The sequence below is a fragment of the Etheostoma cragini genome, chromosome 5 (assembly GCF_013103735.1).
Source record: "Etheostoma cragini isolate CJK2018 chromosome 5, CSU_Ecrag_1.0, whole genome shotgun sequence".
NCBI classification, from domain to species: Eukaryota; Metazoa; Chordata; class Actinopteri; order Perciformes; family Percidae; genus Etheostoma; species Etheostoma cragini.
Window position 1 is genome coordinate 12,442,723 of NC_048411.1, and position 15,590 is coordinate 12,458,312.

Consider the following 15,590-nt stretch of genomic DNA (forward strand, 5'->3'; position numbering starts at 1 on the left):
TTTGTTTGCCCCACAACCTGTTTATCCAATCCTGGAGTTTATTTCTTTGTCTTTGGTAATCATGTTCCAAATGTTGCCATTTCATTAAAAAAAGAGATGTTTTTCTTGCTACCATGCATAAAGTCTGCAGTGGCAGCCTAAATGTTTAATACATCATTTATAAACAGATTCTGGACCGGATTCTCTGCAGCTCTTTTCCAAGTCAGTTGGACCGCTCCCCTCTGTGATGAATTCAAGATTAAAAAAAAAACACAGAGCAACTGTCCTGCTGCAGGAAGATAAACACCAGCCAAATAAATGTTACACAACCTGCAGCCCAAAGACTGTTCTTATTAAAGGCTCAGAAATTGAATCAATTGATCAACTGATTTCTTATGTTGTCATACAAAGTTGAAGTATGATATGAATTTAGGAGTTTTCTCTCAGACATGTGCAAATCTGGACAAATCTGGATAAAAACAGTCCGTTCGTATGTTCCTTCATGCATTAGTTGTGTAGATCATGTATAGTTAATGTTTTCAAACTTCAGTCAAAGTCAAAAAATGTATCTAAAATGAACTGGGTCCTGTACTCAGGGTCACAGAAAACATTAGGGACACTGAAGACATGTCCTCGGACATGTCCTCTGAAGACATGTCCTCTAACATGGTTGCAATTTCGGGGTTTAACAACCTGGTAGCTGTAGAAAAACTAACACTTTGATAATCTGAAAACTGCTTCCAGTGTTTTTTAGACTCATCAGGTTTAAGTTTGGTAACATATTCAGCATTTATACACACTATAAAAATATTTTATAACAAATTATAACACACTACGATGTAGTTGTAAGCAGATATCATGGCATTTTGAAGGTGTGTTAGTGTAAATATATCTTCTCCTATGAAGACATTTTATGTGTTTTGCTATCTTGCTGTCTCTCTCTACGTTTATCTACCAGCTATAGTTTCTGGTTTCCTTGAAAAATAAGGATTTACATACAAATACATGCTCAGTTTATAAAGTCTGATGCATTAAATAGGAATTATTATAAACTACCCAACAGTTTAAAAAGTAGTTGAAATTCGCTAAATTTTGACAATGCACAACATAACAATAGTCCAATAAAATAAAACTGATAGACGGTCTTTCTGAGGGCTTTTATTTTTTATACTGTTAGTACACTGCTGCAAATACTTCTATATAAGTACTTTTGAATGCAAGACTTTTACTTGTAGAGAAACAACTTTACCCTGAGATATTTCTACTTTTACTACTTTAAGTCAAAGATCTGATAATTCTTCCATCACTGGTTATGAACCATTTATTAAATGTATACTGCTTAGAAATGTTACATAAGGGGTGGGGAGGTGTAAAGGGTTACTGTAAAATTTGATTCCTACGTTGGGGAAATAATCTGTACATGTAACTAAATAAGACAAGAATTACTTCCTTGGAATATCGTAGTTAGTGGTTTGGAAGTCGATAATCGTTCCTTTATGAGGACCGAACCTCAACCAAAGGAGTGCAGCCGCGCCCCCTATTGGACTGCGTTCATCACATAGCTATTATAGATCCTTCATTAGTAGAAGAGACTCTTGTCCCAGCATTGGACTACTGGCTCGTCTATGGTCAGTAAGGGGGCATTTCTGAACACAGCCGACGTTAATCCTTTACAGAGGAACACATCTGCAACCAGAAGAGCTCACGATTAAAATAAGAAAGGATGGCGGTGGAAGGATGCAGCGGCTCATGGCGCTCCAATTCGGTGCATTTTTTATGTGCTCGTTTAAGATTTTTATTCAAATACTTCGATTTGTTATTTATACTTCCATTTATACTTTTCTAGTGCAAAGAAGTACATCAATACCTGTGTAATGTTTACAGTTATTTTAGGTTTATAAAAACTTATTCTAGTGCAAAGTACATCAGATTTATATACTTTTTGTTTGAACCCATTTGTTCAAGTTGATTAAGCCTTTGTAATGTTTTTCCTGTACCTACTATTGCAATGATTAGAAGTAACACCCCTAATTTCTTTGCATTTAATATTCTGACAAAATTGGCTTTCCAATTCTAATTAATTCTACTTATTAGATGATGCAGCTGAAATCCTGGTTAAGCTTTCTCGAGTAGCTCGGACTTTAAAAAGAAAAACTTTGTTGCCATTTGAGAGGAGCTGCCTGCCTTACAGGTGCACTCTGTCGTAGATAAACCTCAGACTTCACTCACAACTCAAGGTTGAACAACACAGAGGGACTTGCTATGCAAAGCTGTGAGGGCTGCCAAGTCTATAACTCTGGAGGAGAGGCTGGGCGGCCCACGAGAGGAGACGTGAACGCCTCAAAGGTCAGCCATGATTATAAAGTGTGTGTGTGTGTGTGTGTGTGTGTGTGCGTGCGTGCGTGCGTGCGTGCGTGCGTGCGTGCGTGCGTGCTAAGATAAGGTTTTGCATCCTTTTACAATGAGACTTTGGCAGTGGCAAAAAAAACAAAAACAAAAACAAAAAAACATTTCCTTGCACTGCCTATTATTCTGTCAGAATGCCAAGCACTTAAGAAAAGATTGATTATGGGAATTTATTTATCAAGACCTTGAATAGTTCTTTGATGTACACAGAATGAACAAAATCAAGTCAATCAAAAACATCTGATTAAACATTTGTTTTTTTAATATATATATTTTTTACAGGCTTTTATATGAATCAGCTGTCACCACACAAAAACACACGCTAGCAATACACAGCCACCTCTGTTGTCATCTTATGAGGTGTTAACGTGGGCACATACATCCTATACAGCCAATAAAAAGGGCTTCAGTGTAACGACTCTGAAAAGGAATTAAATTTGTCTAGTCGAGCCTGCAGGTAAAACATTGACACTAGCTGTAGACAGTGTGCTTACCTACATGTACACTTATTACTCGGTGTTACAAACCATAGCATCATAAGCTTAGAGTTCTCTCACCTGAGCAGTCATCTCGGGTGGCCATGGTACTGGAGAGGCTGCGACGAGGAGGCTCTCACAGTTTGCCACATGAACACTAACAAGACTACAAACACAAATCAAACCATGGAATGATTAAGTAAGAGAGCAGGCAGTGGACGACTGCAGCTAGTCTACAAAATGTCCAGATATTGATGGAAAAATTAAAGAAACGCACACTAACAAACAGCAAACATTCTGCTTTCAGCGACAGAAGAGGATCAGATCCTACTGTTAACCTCAGACACTAAAGAAAACTCTATAAAATGACAAAGACAACAATGATGTAGTTTGTAACTATCTATGGGTCTCTCTTAAAGGCCCATCCAGCCACTTCCTACAGGGGCAGTGAGAGTTAAAGCCTTTTTTCTGATGCATTTTAATTGAATGTACCCTAAATAAAAATGCGGACAGTGATGATTCACCTGCTGATTGCAGACGCTAAAAATAGCCTCCCATTTTCAGAGAAGTGGGGCTAGATAATGATTAAAGAGCCTCATGCAGACACAGGAAAACAGCCGTCTGTCCCTAAAAGAATACAGGTCATCCCAAAGTGGAGAACCAGCTCAATGTGAAAGCGTTCAATCAAAAAATGTATAAGATAATGTCCTGAAACTTAAACTTTTGTATAACAGACACACATAGCAGGGGACAGGATAAGGCTAACAAAGACAGTCCAGGATTTTCTTCAGTCTTAGGAATAAAAAAAAGAAAAATCATTAACCATCCTAATTTAACTGCTGGATGACACACAGAGTGCCAACACAGCAGGAAGTGGGTCCTGCCCTGTATGAGGGTGTAATATGGTCCATGGGTCAGGGGATGGAGGTGCCAGGAGTCTGTGAGAGCAGCGGCCGGGTCGGTGGGTGGTTTCAGTTCTTCAGCACCGTCTCGTAGTTCTGGAAAACGCACTGGGAAACCTCTGGAGCTCTGCATTTAAGAGAGATCTGAGGGAGAAAAGAGTTGAGAAGGGTTGAATGTGATTTCGCTGTTAAAATGCAAGGTTTTTAAAAACAGGTTTAATAAAATTGTCGCTGTTGGACACAGTAGGCTACACAAGATACACCTAGGAAGCCAATACTTTGACTTTAACATTGTCCATGTACGTCCATGAAATTTCAGAATACAGTTGGAGTTACTACGAATGAGTAATAGCAGGATAAACTGACATGTGATTCAAATCTTTAATAAAAATGACAGAACTTTGAGTAAAGAAAAAAGAAAAAAAAACTACTAATTTGCGAGCTCCCAAAAACGTAACGATCGTTTCACCTACAAGGTCATCAGGCAAACTTCATGGGCTTATGGGTATAAATTAGAGGTCTGACGAGATCTCGTTTGCGAGATTAAACGTGATGAGTTTCCTTATCGAGGTGAGAAGTGTCTCGCGATATCAGTACACACGTGCAGAGCAGCAGCCTTGAAATTAGCATAGAAATTCAACGGGAGCGAGAAGGAGTCGGAAGATTTGCGAGGCATTTCGTTTTAGAGAAAAATAAATTATTTAGAGAATTATGAAACTACACAGTGTCATTCTTACATCATAGAGACAAGGGGAAGTTATGGCTATAATAGGCCTATGTGTGGTTAACCTAGCTGCAAAATGCAGTAACAGATCTTTGCTTCGTCTGAATTCCTGTCAGGTCTACCCGGCAAAACTGAAACTCCTGCGTCGTTGCTACGACGCCTGGGGAAACTAAGTGGTGTAATATCCGACTGAATAAAAGCGTGTAACTTAATACTAGTTAGGTAGAAGTCTGAGGCTTTATAACTCATCAATGGTAACGTAGTCAATGTGAGACAATAGTAAATTAATTTTTATTTCTCTCCATATACTGCACAACCTCAAAACTTGCCAGAAAACGCTTAGATATGTTGTAACCTTGGTTCTAAGAGTGACATGACACTGTCATGTAAAGAGTCATAAAACAAGTCAAAAACCATTACAAGTCATAAACGTTTATGACATAACGCTACTATAACTGAATAACCTGTCATTTGGTTTTGTCATGAGAAGTTATGGTTATTGTTCATGTGTCATGACAAAGGTTATTGTTCATGTGTCATGACAGTGTCATGACAGTGTAAATGTAACTGTGCTGTATTTATATAGCGCTTTTCCAGTCTTAACAACTGCTCAAAGCGCTTTTACATCTACAGGAAACATTGACCATTCACACACATTCATACACTGTGGCCGGGGCTGACGTACAAGGTGCCACCTGCTCATCAGATAAACATTCACACACATTCACACTCCGATGCGCAGCACCGGGGGCAACTCGGGGTTCAGTGTCTTGCCCAAGGACACTTCGACAATGACTGCAGGGGCGGGGATTGAACCGCCAACCTTCCGATTGGCAGGCAACCGCTCTACCACTGAGCCATAGCCGCCAGTGTCATGTGTTCATAACAGTGCCATGTCACCCTTATGTAGAAAACTTCAAGTCAAGTGTTAAAGAAGAAAATCTCTCCAACCAACATATAGAATACATAACTGTGTAACTGTTGGTTATACAGGAGAGAAGCCAGGCATTTGAGTTTGTGGCGAAACCTTTCAGTGCTCGTTTTTCATTTTGTGACTTTTGATTGAATAAAAGGACTATTGTTCCCGTCTTATTTCTTCATTGAAGTCTTCTGTAAAATAGTGTTCAAATCTTGCCTCGATCCCAATTTTGTGACTCTTGAGCTGGGTGTCTCACCCCTAGTATAAATTGGACCAATAAGCAGAAGTATCTTCCATTAAAATTCATTATTTTTCAGATGAGAAACTAGATTTACTGCTTTGTGGTTGTACACAACCGGCCACCGCTGGCGCGGAGACATAATGAGATATTTGAATTGAAACGCTCCTTAAATTTAGTCTCCGACATAGAGAGAGGCAGTCTCTCCACTCTTTGACGGTGGTCCCAGCTGGGAGCAGGTTTAGGATTTGATAGTCTCACAAAGTGAGATTTTTCCCTGTTAGCAGTCCTACTGCCTCAGATCCAGGAACACAAGAAAATTGGGAAATTTATCATTTCATCCCAGCCCACCTAAAATTATAATACAAAAAAAAAAGTATGTTCTTTAAATCAATTTCAGTTCTTCAAGTAAGGGTTTGCCAACTTGTCTGTTATTGAAAGAGGGCAAACAATTAGAGGTTCAAACAAAACCTGTGTCACTGTCGTTTGATTCTAGTCCATAAAGGAACTATTGTAGATTTTGTATATGTTTAAGATTTTGCATTTATCCTCAGTTATAATAAGAAATACATATATTCATTGTGAAATTACTGACTTATGCGAGGCGCTGTCACATTCTCATTAGAGGGCTGAGCCCCCTAAAGGTCTGATCCTAGAATCCCCCCTGGGAATAATTGTATCAGGACAATCACTGTCATGATGTTGCACGTAAAAAATACAAAAGACACAGATTCTGAATATTTCAATAATTATTCACTGCACAATCAAAACCTGTTGTGAGCATGTCTTTGTTGTGGGAAAAGTCAACAAGTGTGTGCGTTCAAATATTGATAGGCACTATGTGTTCTTTAGACAACTGATAGTGGAGCGATGACAAGGAGAGAGATGCAACAAAGATGTCCCGCTGGACTCCAACCAGACACTTGGTGATAACATGATCAACGTCAGAATGGCCCCTATTTCAGATTGTGTTCAGACTTCATTTTACTATGTATTATTTTCAGTTTGTTATAAACTATCAAATGACAGTCGTTTCTTCCTGTAGTTAGGAAAATATGGGCTATAATATCAATTTTTATTAAAATCTATTGTCTGTTTGAAACTCCAGTATTGTAAAAACATTAACATTTTCTCTTTGAGACTGGCACCCTTATTATAATAACAGTGATCAGTTATTAACCAGAGATTTGGTGAGTTACTGGCGAGAATTTCACACCATGCTCCTCCCCGACCTAATGGATATCAAGAACTGCCGTGTGTGTGCGTGTGTGTGTGTGTGTGTGTTGGACACCACAGAGCTGCAGTGGAAAAAGCAGAACTACTGCACAGCTCCTAAAATATTGCCTCAGCACACTCTGGGCTCCTTACTAATGCATGCTGCTGGCAACATTTTGGAAACCGCTCTGCTGTATCTGCTGTCAGCATGGGGTGAGATGTGAGGAAATGCGGATGCTGTAGCCACTGTGTGGAACCTGCTTACTAAGAGGGCTAGAAACTGCGGCATTCACTTGTTCAACTCACGGCTTGCTGATAAAATATTAGGATAATTTTAGCTGTACACAGGCAACGAAAGAGCAAAGAAGCTACAGTAACGATGAAGGAGGGTGTATCGCCTGAATGTGTATTGAGAGAAGTTGTTTTTATTCCAACTGTGTTTAATCTATCAAGTATCAAGGTGTTTACATGATTCAATTTTAAATGCTTTGATACAAACATGGCAGTATTCTTTTTCCACCAAAAACCTCCAATGAGATGTAGACACATGGATTCTCAACACTGATAATGCGAAGAATCAGCCTAAAAACACTGCAGGAGCATAAAAGAGACCCTCCGCTGCAGTTCTGATGCACCAGAGCACCACTGCAAATGGGTAAAGCAAAAGTGATATGCATCCTAATCCAACATTAAAATACTTAAAAACAACCTTGTTTGCTGGGCAACAGTTGTTTATCAAGTCAGAATTGGGTCTGATGGTTTAAACCTTGTCCTACATCATTAGATTGCTCCCTTAGCACAAAAGCAAGGAGCAGGTAATGTGTATTAAATCCTCTGTATATTGTGATATAGGGCATTTTCAGTTAAATCAATTCAACTTTTTTATGGATGAAAAAACCAGACTGTCTGTTTTTCATTAATCCAGTTGATTTAATTCCTGACAAATAAAAAGGTACTTCATCATATTGTTGCAAAAATATTTATAACCAAATGATAGCACACAGCAATCCTTCTTGATTTGTAAACACTTCCAACACAAGGTCTAGTTCTAAGATATTAAAAGGGATAGATACCATGCAGATAATGCAGAATCTCAGGAGGAAGACAAATTGATATAATTTCACGGTAAACATGTCACATTAACCCCTGAGAATTAACTCTCTGTTTGTGTAGAGGAACCACAGATATAGTGTGCGATAGCGGCCCTTGGCGTCCATTTCTGTGTAAATCGCTCACTTTCACCAAAACTCTCAGAACTGCTAGCTCCAGAGGTGAAAAAAGAAAAAAGAAAAGAAAAATCAGCATTATCACCGGTCACACAGTTACCATGGAAACAAGAGATGGTAGATCAGGACACAATGCTTCGTGTCAGAAAGATAAGTGGGGTCCTAATTCACACTCCAAAAACTATAAAAGTATACATGAGCTCTGACGGAACTCACTCAAAGGCAATGTGAGAGCTACGGACTATTTCAAATGTGGAAACTTAAAGCTGCTATAATCCATATTTTAGTAACAAGGTATCAAATGAGAATGTAAAACAGGGTCGCCTGTGGTGGTGAACCCACAAAGAGTTCTCACCTGAAGCTGAAGCGTCCCTCAGCAGAGTTTTATATAAGCTTTAGCTCAGTCTTTAGCAGTCTGGCCCTCAATTTTACTGTTTTGATTCACCCTCACTGTTCTCAGTTGCAGCACACAGCTGTTTCAGGTGGCAACAAACATGAGTCCAAATGAATGATAATGTTGCTCTCTAACTGCTAGATTTGTAAATAAGCAACAGTTTGCTAACAAGTTCACCATATCAACTTAAAAAGGTGATGATATGTCAGTGATGTGTCCACAGCTTGTTTGCTTTGCCTCCAAATAGTCCATAATGCAGGTTTGAAGAGACAGCTAAATGTATTTCAAAGATGTAATAGTTGTCTTAAGATCTTCCATGACCTGTCTTACTATGTCCAACATAATTTAATTTTCCAACTGTGAGCTCCTCCATTTTTATTGTGCATTGCGTCTATCAACACTATTACAAGCCAACCCCAGCCAGAAAACCTTAAAACCGCATACTGTACGCTACTGTATGTCATCACTCATGGAAATGAATTAGAATTGCTTTTATGCCTTGGTCTCAGAAACAAAATAAATAAATAAAAATGCATTGGCAGGGCTTTACTTTTTATGTCTAAAAATAGCTGCAGACAAAAGGCTTTAGCAGCTTGCCTTTAATGTGCTGTGCCAAGAGAGCACAGGGACCATGCAGCAGCCAGAGAGAGAGCCAAGAGAGACGAGCAGTAAAATTCGCACTGTAAATGCAGCACGGTTGAAAGTCTAGTCTTCTCATCACTAAACAATTTATGATCCATCTGCAAAAAGTAGGGGGGCCTGTCTAGCCCTGCGGAATAACTATTTGAACTTAAAAATGAAGATGAATTCAAAAAGGCAGGAGGAGTACAGGGCAAAACAGTTGAAGTTGAACAAGAAAACACTGCTGAATTATTCAGGATACGCCACAGACACAGAAAAAAAGAAAAGAAAAGAAAAAAAAGAGTAACAAATCAAAAGCATGAAAATGAAAAATGGTCACAGCCTCCAGCAGAAAAAAGCTCTGCAAAATAAAAACTATGTAGGAATAAGCTCTTCACTTTATCTCAAGGAAATACTCCTTAAATCTTATATTTCAAAATCACCTCTATGATGTTAGGCTACACGACGACGTACTAAACTAAGAACATGTAAAGCAATATAAAAATCTGAAGTTTTGATTGAGTGAGAGCTGGGAGACTTGACAAATGGACCAGTCTACACTGGAGAAAACCAAAAGACAGTTGAGACCACCTTATCAATAAAAGCATGAACTGACAGCAGACTGGGAGGAGATTCACATCAGGGTCAGGGTTCTGGACTAGTCATGCAGAATTTCTAATCCAAACTCAAACCATCAAGAGCAGAGACCACGGCACGCTGACAAAGCAGACGCACGCGACAACACAACGGACCCCATACTCCAATCAATGCACATCAACAAGCCCCCCCCCCCCCCCCCCCCCCCCCCCCCCCCCCCCCCCCAGCACACTCGCCACACATTACAGCCCATCAATCTCTGCCATGGCTCTGTTATGGCCCTTCTCTCTATCCATGACATGCAGTGATGACAGTATTTTCTTAACTCCATTAAACTGACCTCGTCTGACCCACTCTCAGTTGCCTGGCTGTTGTTCAGACCGACCTGCCACTCTTGCTAAAAAAACAAATCCTAAAGGACACACTGTCTTAATCTTTAAACGTAACTCCCCTTTATCCTGACAAGTATTACAGTAGTTGGTACAACATACTGTAGTTTCTTCTTTTTTTTCTTCTTCGTTTGTTTGTTTTGGTAGTAAATAAGTACCACAGCAGCACCAGTCTTGTACAACTTACTAATACAACTAGCACAGTACTCACCGTGTAATTTGGGTTCCCCGCCTGCACCCTCAGCTCTGCCAGCACCCAGATGCCATTGGTGAGTTTCATGGACTGATACAGCATGTCCTGACCCTCAACTGTACGCTTGGCTATGGTGAAGATGTTGCTACCCTGCAGTTTGTTGGAGGCTGCATCTGTTGAGAGAACGTTTAAAAAAAATTGAAATTATATAGTCAAAACATATTAACTGTTGACCATCTTGACGATGCACAATCAAAACCTGTTGTGAGCTTAATACGTGTCTTGTTGTGGGAAAAGTCAACAAGTGTGTGCGTTCAAATATTCTACACTGACGATGTAGGACGTCTTTTTACATTATCATCTCCTAAAATATCACCTCAGGCTATTTGTGTTGCTAATTTGAAATTGACTTTTCTCCTCAGCCTCTGTCTTGCTGCTGCTGCTCCCCAGTCAAATATGAAACCCTTGCTCTGTGTTCACGAGGAAGGAATTTAATCTTTGGGGGGAAATCTCCATTAAGCTGTCATTAGGAATTCTTCTCCAGTTCAGCTGCTCTCACTCTTGTGTAAAACTAAATTATCACACATAAATATGGGGACTGCAGCTGATGAATTCTCATCAAAAGCCAATTTGCTTCATTAGCTAGGATCTGAATTCAAGATTGCCACTGCTCCGTCAGGCCGTTTCCACACGTAAAGACGCAGCAGGATACGGCTGCACAGTCTACGGTCTTTGGGTAGTTCTCTCTGTTGCTGTTCCATCCTTCTCACCTGAGTTGAGATGGCAGTCTTTGATCTGAAACTGGGACTCGTTGTCATTAGAAATGTCTTTCCATGTGGCCAGGAACACCTGTCGATCTGTGGACAAGAGACACAATCACTGGGTGAGGCCAAAGACAGAGCACACACTGGAATGTACAAAGTATGATCATTACAATAGGCACTGTGGGAAAGGCTAATGCAAAAAATGCCAAAAGTAGTGTGTGAGTAGAATTGTAACAGAAAAAAAAATCTAACGGCAACACAAAACAGGCACTGGTGTTCTATTCAGGAGCAACTGTTCAGCCTGAGAGGTGTGCCAGTAAAGTCAAACACCCATCTACATCACACACTTCTTCACACGATCAGTCACAATAATGTGTCCTCGCTGAATGACTGACTGAATGTGTCGGTCATTGACGTTTAGCCAAGACACACTCACCCATCTTCCCGTCCTCCGCAAACAGCATGCTGATGGGGTACTGGCAGCTGAAGTAAAATACGTCAATGTTGTTCTTAACAGCCACCTGCAAGAGTGATTACATTCAAGGAGGGAGTAGAGGAGGACGACAGGAGGAGAAACAAGAAGCAGTACATGGGTAATTACTTTTCAAGTTCCCTTCAAGGATGGGCATTGCTTGTTTATGTGTCCTGAACAAGAGGGCTACAATCCTCTGGAAATAACACTCTCTCACAGGCAATACTATATCCTACAATATCATTAATGTTCTTTACTGGCCACCCATCTTACTGGGTCTCACAGTAAGCATGATACTTCTATTTGCAAAAGTATATCTGCAAACATTACTTACAAGATAAAAAACATAACTATTTCTACAAACAGCCTTTAGAAAGTGCTTTACAAGGGGATATAAATAATATGAAAAACTAAGGAGATAAGAATAGCAGACAGTGGTTTAAATAAAATAAAAATAAGAGATAAGAGAGAGGTAACACGACCGACAAGTGAAAGAGAACAAAAATAGCACCTAACAAGTCTATATTTAAAAAAAGAAGAAAAAAAAAAAGAATGAATTTGTTGGCCTTAGCTTCTCAGACAGGACCTTTTACAGTCTTCGGGCCCTGGTGGCGATAGTATGAGACACTGAAACATGAGAACAACTGTGGTATAATAAAAGCACCTGAGGGGACAAGCGGCAGCCGGCGGTGATATTGATCCGACTGCTCAACAGACAAAGGCTCAGGGAAGGACCGTGAGTTTGGCAAGCGGAGAGCAAAATAATGACTCTTGAATAATTCAGTAGAGAGCATCTTATTCTTGGGTCAATGCAAGGCTGCCAGTAACACGGCAAGTCATACACACACACACACTACACAATGCTTTAGTCTGTAAACTAAAGAAGCTCTATTATAAAGTCTGAGGAAGTCAGATGCTAAACTTTAAAGGCTAATGCATATGATTGTGGACTTACTTTGTGGTGTTAATCTACCCGACTACAGGTTTCCAACTCTGTTATGTCTCTTTTAATGCCATATTATTTGTGTGTTCTCCCAAAACTCTGCTACCTGGGACAGCATTGTATTGTACACACATTAATTGGCATGTTTTTGTTTTCTTAGTTTTCTATGATTGTAAATAGAATATTTTTGTGTTTTTCACTGTTGGTCGGCCAAAACACGGCATTTGAAGTCTTCAACCCGGGCAGTGGAAAAACTGTGATGGACATGTTTTAACTATTTTCTGACATTTCAAACAAAATACAATCAAGAAATAGAGAATTAAATTGCTAATGAAAATAATCTTTAGCTGCATCTGCCTTTTTCCACATACAGTTTACACATATTTTTATTTAATGTAATTAACATTAACCTTCAGAGACAAAAAAAAGCCAAACAGATAATGAGACAGCTGCTAACGATGTCCTCAAACTGCGAGATGAGGTGATCTGTCCGATTAAGCTCAGAAGGTGACAGCGATTGATTTATTGATCGATTTGCATTGTACGTTTATTTGAAAGTCCTTTAACAAATTTCTTTGCTGCAGTACCAAATCATTTATTCAGCCTTCGTCAATTTAATTAAAAAAATATAATTTGAGAAAATGTGAAAACAGCCAATAGCACCCATCAAAGCAAGGCCCAGAGGCTGCAGAGTAGAAAGGTTAGCAGGGCTACTGAGACCAGGAGAAACAAAAGGAGCCATGTGCTGAGTGACCTCTAATAACCGCCCCCACCTCTATCGTCCCCCTCGCTACTCTTATCTTCTCTCTCCAGCTTCACACAGGACCGGTCCTCAATTCCCGGTTAAAAGAACCACCCTGATCAAAAAAAAACAGCCAGCTCCTGCTGCTCTTTTTATTTAAAACTTATCACAGCAGTTCTAAAGGTTGTTTCATGTTTTAAGTCTGTTGTATTCACAAAATAAGAACTCAACAGTGTAGCTGAATAAAAGAAAGGACATTATTAAATCGTTTAAGACACACATGGCCATATTTTCTAAGACAAAACTGTTTGACTGACATACAGTCATGTCCATGGTTATTTCACACATTTTGATGTTTTAGTTCTGTATCTTAGGATATATAAATACATAAATTACTAAGACGTTGTAATACTGCCAACTTTAATTTAGAATTTGACAGATAGGGGCGAAATAATGTTTTTGTTTAATTAATTATCAAAAACTTAACACACAGCTATGTCTGCTATCTTTATTTACATTTCGATGCATCTCTGACTGTCAGTGCTGTCATGTTAGGACAGCAAACGTCAGGCATCAGTGTCCTGATAAGGCCAGTGCTGAAAAAATGAAAAGTCAGCATACATTACATTGTGCTTATAGTCTGTACTTAAAAAATTGTAGTTGTCGCCTCACTGTCATGAGTGTGATGCTTAAACCTTCAGCCCTGTGTCATACATGGGAAATGGTAGAAAGCCGAGATGCAACGCTGCTGTTCAAACAACCCTAAAACTGGCACAGTCACATCAAATTCAGGGGAAAGGAATATTGCAGCGTGGCTACCTGAAGGTTGTTGAGAGGCTCCATCTTCATGACAGGTCCCACAGTACTGAGGGGAAGGACCGCTTCAATACTTTGGTTTGGGCTAAGAGGACTGAGTACTTGGAGGGGACCAGCCGGAGCGAGACCAAAGCTACAGAGGAACACGAGAGGAAAACGTGTCCCAAAATGTGTAAATATACAAAAATATCAGCACATTACTTAGTAGGTGGTGTTACCTGTTTCTGTTAAACTGGATGGCAAAATCAGTCATGACACTCATAGCTTTATTAGTGAGGGTCATCTCCATTTGGATGACCCCAGCACGGCGGACAAAAGTGCCAGATATCTCCAGACCCTTGGCCTTCATGGCTGGAAGCCAAACCTGAACAGAGACAAGATCATTTTATTAGGGATTCTATCACTGGAATTAACATCATTCTATAGTATTTCTCCTCCCAGCTTATGAAGACTTACTGTTTTAGGGGGGTTGAAGGCACCCATAGGCATACCAACTCCACCTCCGAGATCAAACAGGTCATCCAGACCTCCACTAACCGGGACATTGAAAGAAGCTGGCATGGTAGCTGGTGGAGCGCCGAAACTTGTCCCTATCTGTGGGTGGAAAGCAACATGTTACACTACCATTCAATGTCACCCTGTACTGAGAAATCAAAGCCCGACAAAATCACTTACAGCAGGTCCTCCTCCAAGGTCTCCGCCAAGCTGGGTAGGAGAAGAAGCACAAAGACTTTATCTATTGGAAGGTTATCTTCATTATATAATACACTGGAAGGTCTGAAGAGGGTGGATGGAGGGGTTTGAGGGTCTAAGAAATGTCTTTCAGTGATTCATGACAGTTATGGGGATTCCACTGTTTACAAGTGACAGCAAGAAGGAAGCGCAACCACTGATACAAGAGAAATTCTCTTTTTTTGTAGCTAACCTTTTGCTGCCCACATAGGTCAGGCTGAGTGGCTATTGAAATCCAATAGGCTTTGTTCAAAGGCTACTCACTAAATGGGACTATTGTAGTGATGAAAAGGTTGGGGGTACAGTTAACAAGACGCATGGTGTATAAAGATAGTGATTCTAAAGTGACAGCTACTGTGCATAGTTTGACAAGAAACAGGTGAACTTTACTAAACGCTCACCTAAATGGAGTTGGAAACAAAAACAACGTAACACAAAGTGCAAATAGTCACAGATCACTGCTGGGGAGGATAACTCAGAAGACACAGTGGAACAAGGGACAAGAGGGGATTCTAGGCTGGTGCTGGCCTTTACTAGTCCAGCGTGGTCCCGTGGACCAACCTCAGTGGGGCAGTAATCTGGGGGCGATGGGGAATGATGTTGGAGCTGAGGTGACTGAGGAGTGTCCGTCCGCAGGGGAATGGGCGGCTGATTCAAACACATCGCAGAGCCCAAAGATAAGAAAAGAAATGGACTTAAAGATGTCACAGCATGCTTACGGTAGATATCACAATAATAAAAGATGATGAATGAACATGTCAAACGGATGCATGGGAACTACAGTAAAGCAACAGTGATTAAATCCATCTTCTAAAATGGCTTTATAAATGGATTATAAATGT

The 15,590-nt window shown here is 40.1% G+C and overlaps 1 protein-coding gene across 4 annotated transcripts in view; it reads right to left on the reverse strand.

Moving 5' to 3' along the window:
- Window positions 1-2,648: 2,648 nt before the first annotated feature.
- The window catches only part of ap1b1 (adaptor related protein complex 1 subunit beta 1), a 25,363-nt gene continuing 12,421 nt past the window's right edge, over window positions 2,649-15,590 (reverse strand). For 3 of the 4 annotated variants that reach the window (XM_034872952.1, XM_034872955.1, XM_034872954.1), the window contains exons 15-22: window positions 14,692-14,721; window positions 14,473-14,610; window positions 14,235-14,380; window positions 14,020-14,149; window positions 11,480-11,564; window positions 11,050-11,136; window positions 10,298-10,452; window positions 2,649-3,907 (exon numbers count right to left, since the gene is read on the reverse strand). In XM_034872952.1, the coding sequence (XP_034728843.1) occupies window positions 3,833-3,907; window positions 10,298-10,452; window positions 11,050-11,136; window positions 11,480-11,564; window positions 14,020-14,149; window positions 14,235-14,380; window positions 14,473-14,610; window positions 14,692-14,721 (846 nt within the window). In that variant the 3' untranslated portion in view covers window positions 2,649-3,832. The remainder of the gene's footprint in view (window positions 3,908-10,297; window positions 10,453-11,049; window positions 11,137-11,479; window positions 11,565-14,019; window positions 14,150-14,234; window positions 14,381-14,472; window positions 14,611-14,691; window positions 14,722-15,590) is intronic. The other variant, XM_034872953.1, reaches the window with a different exon arrangement.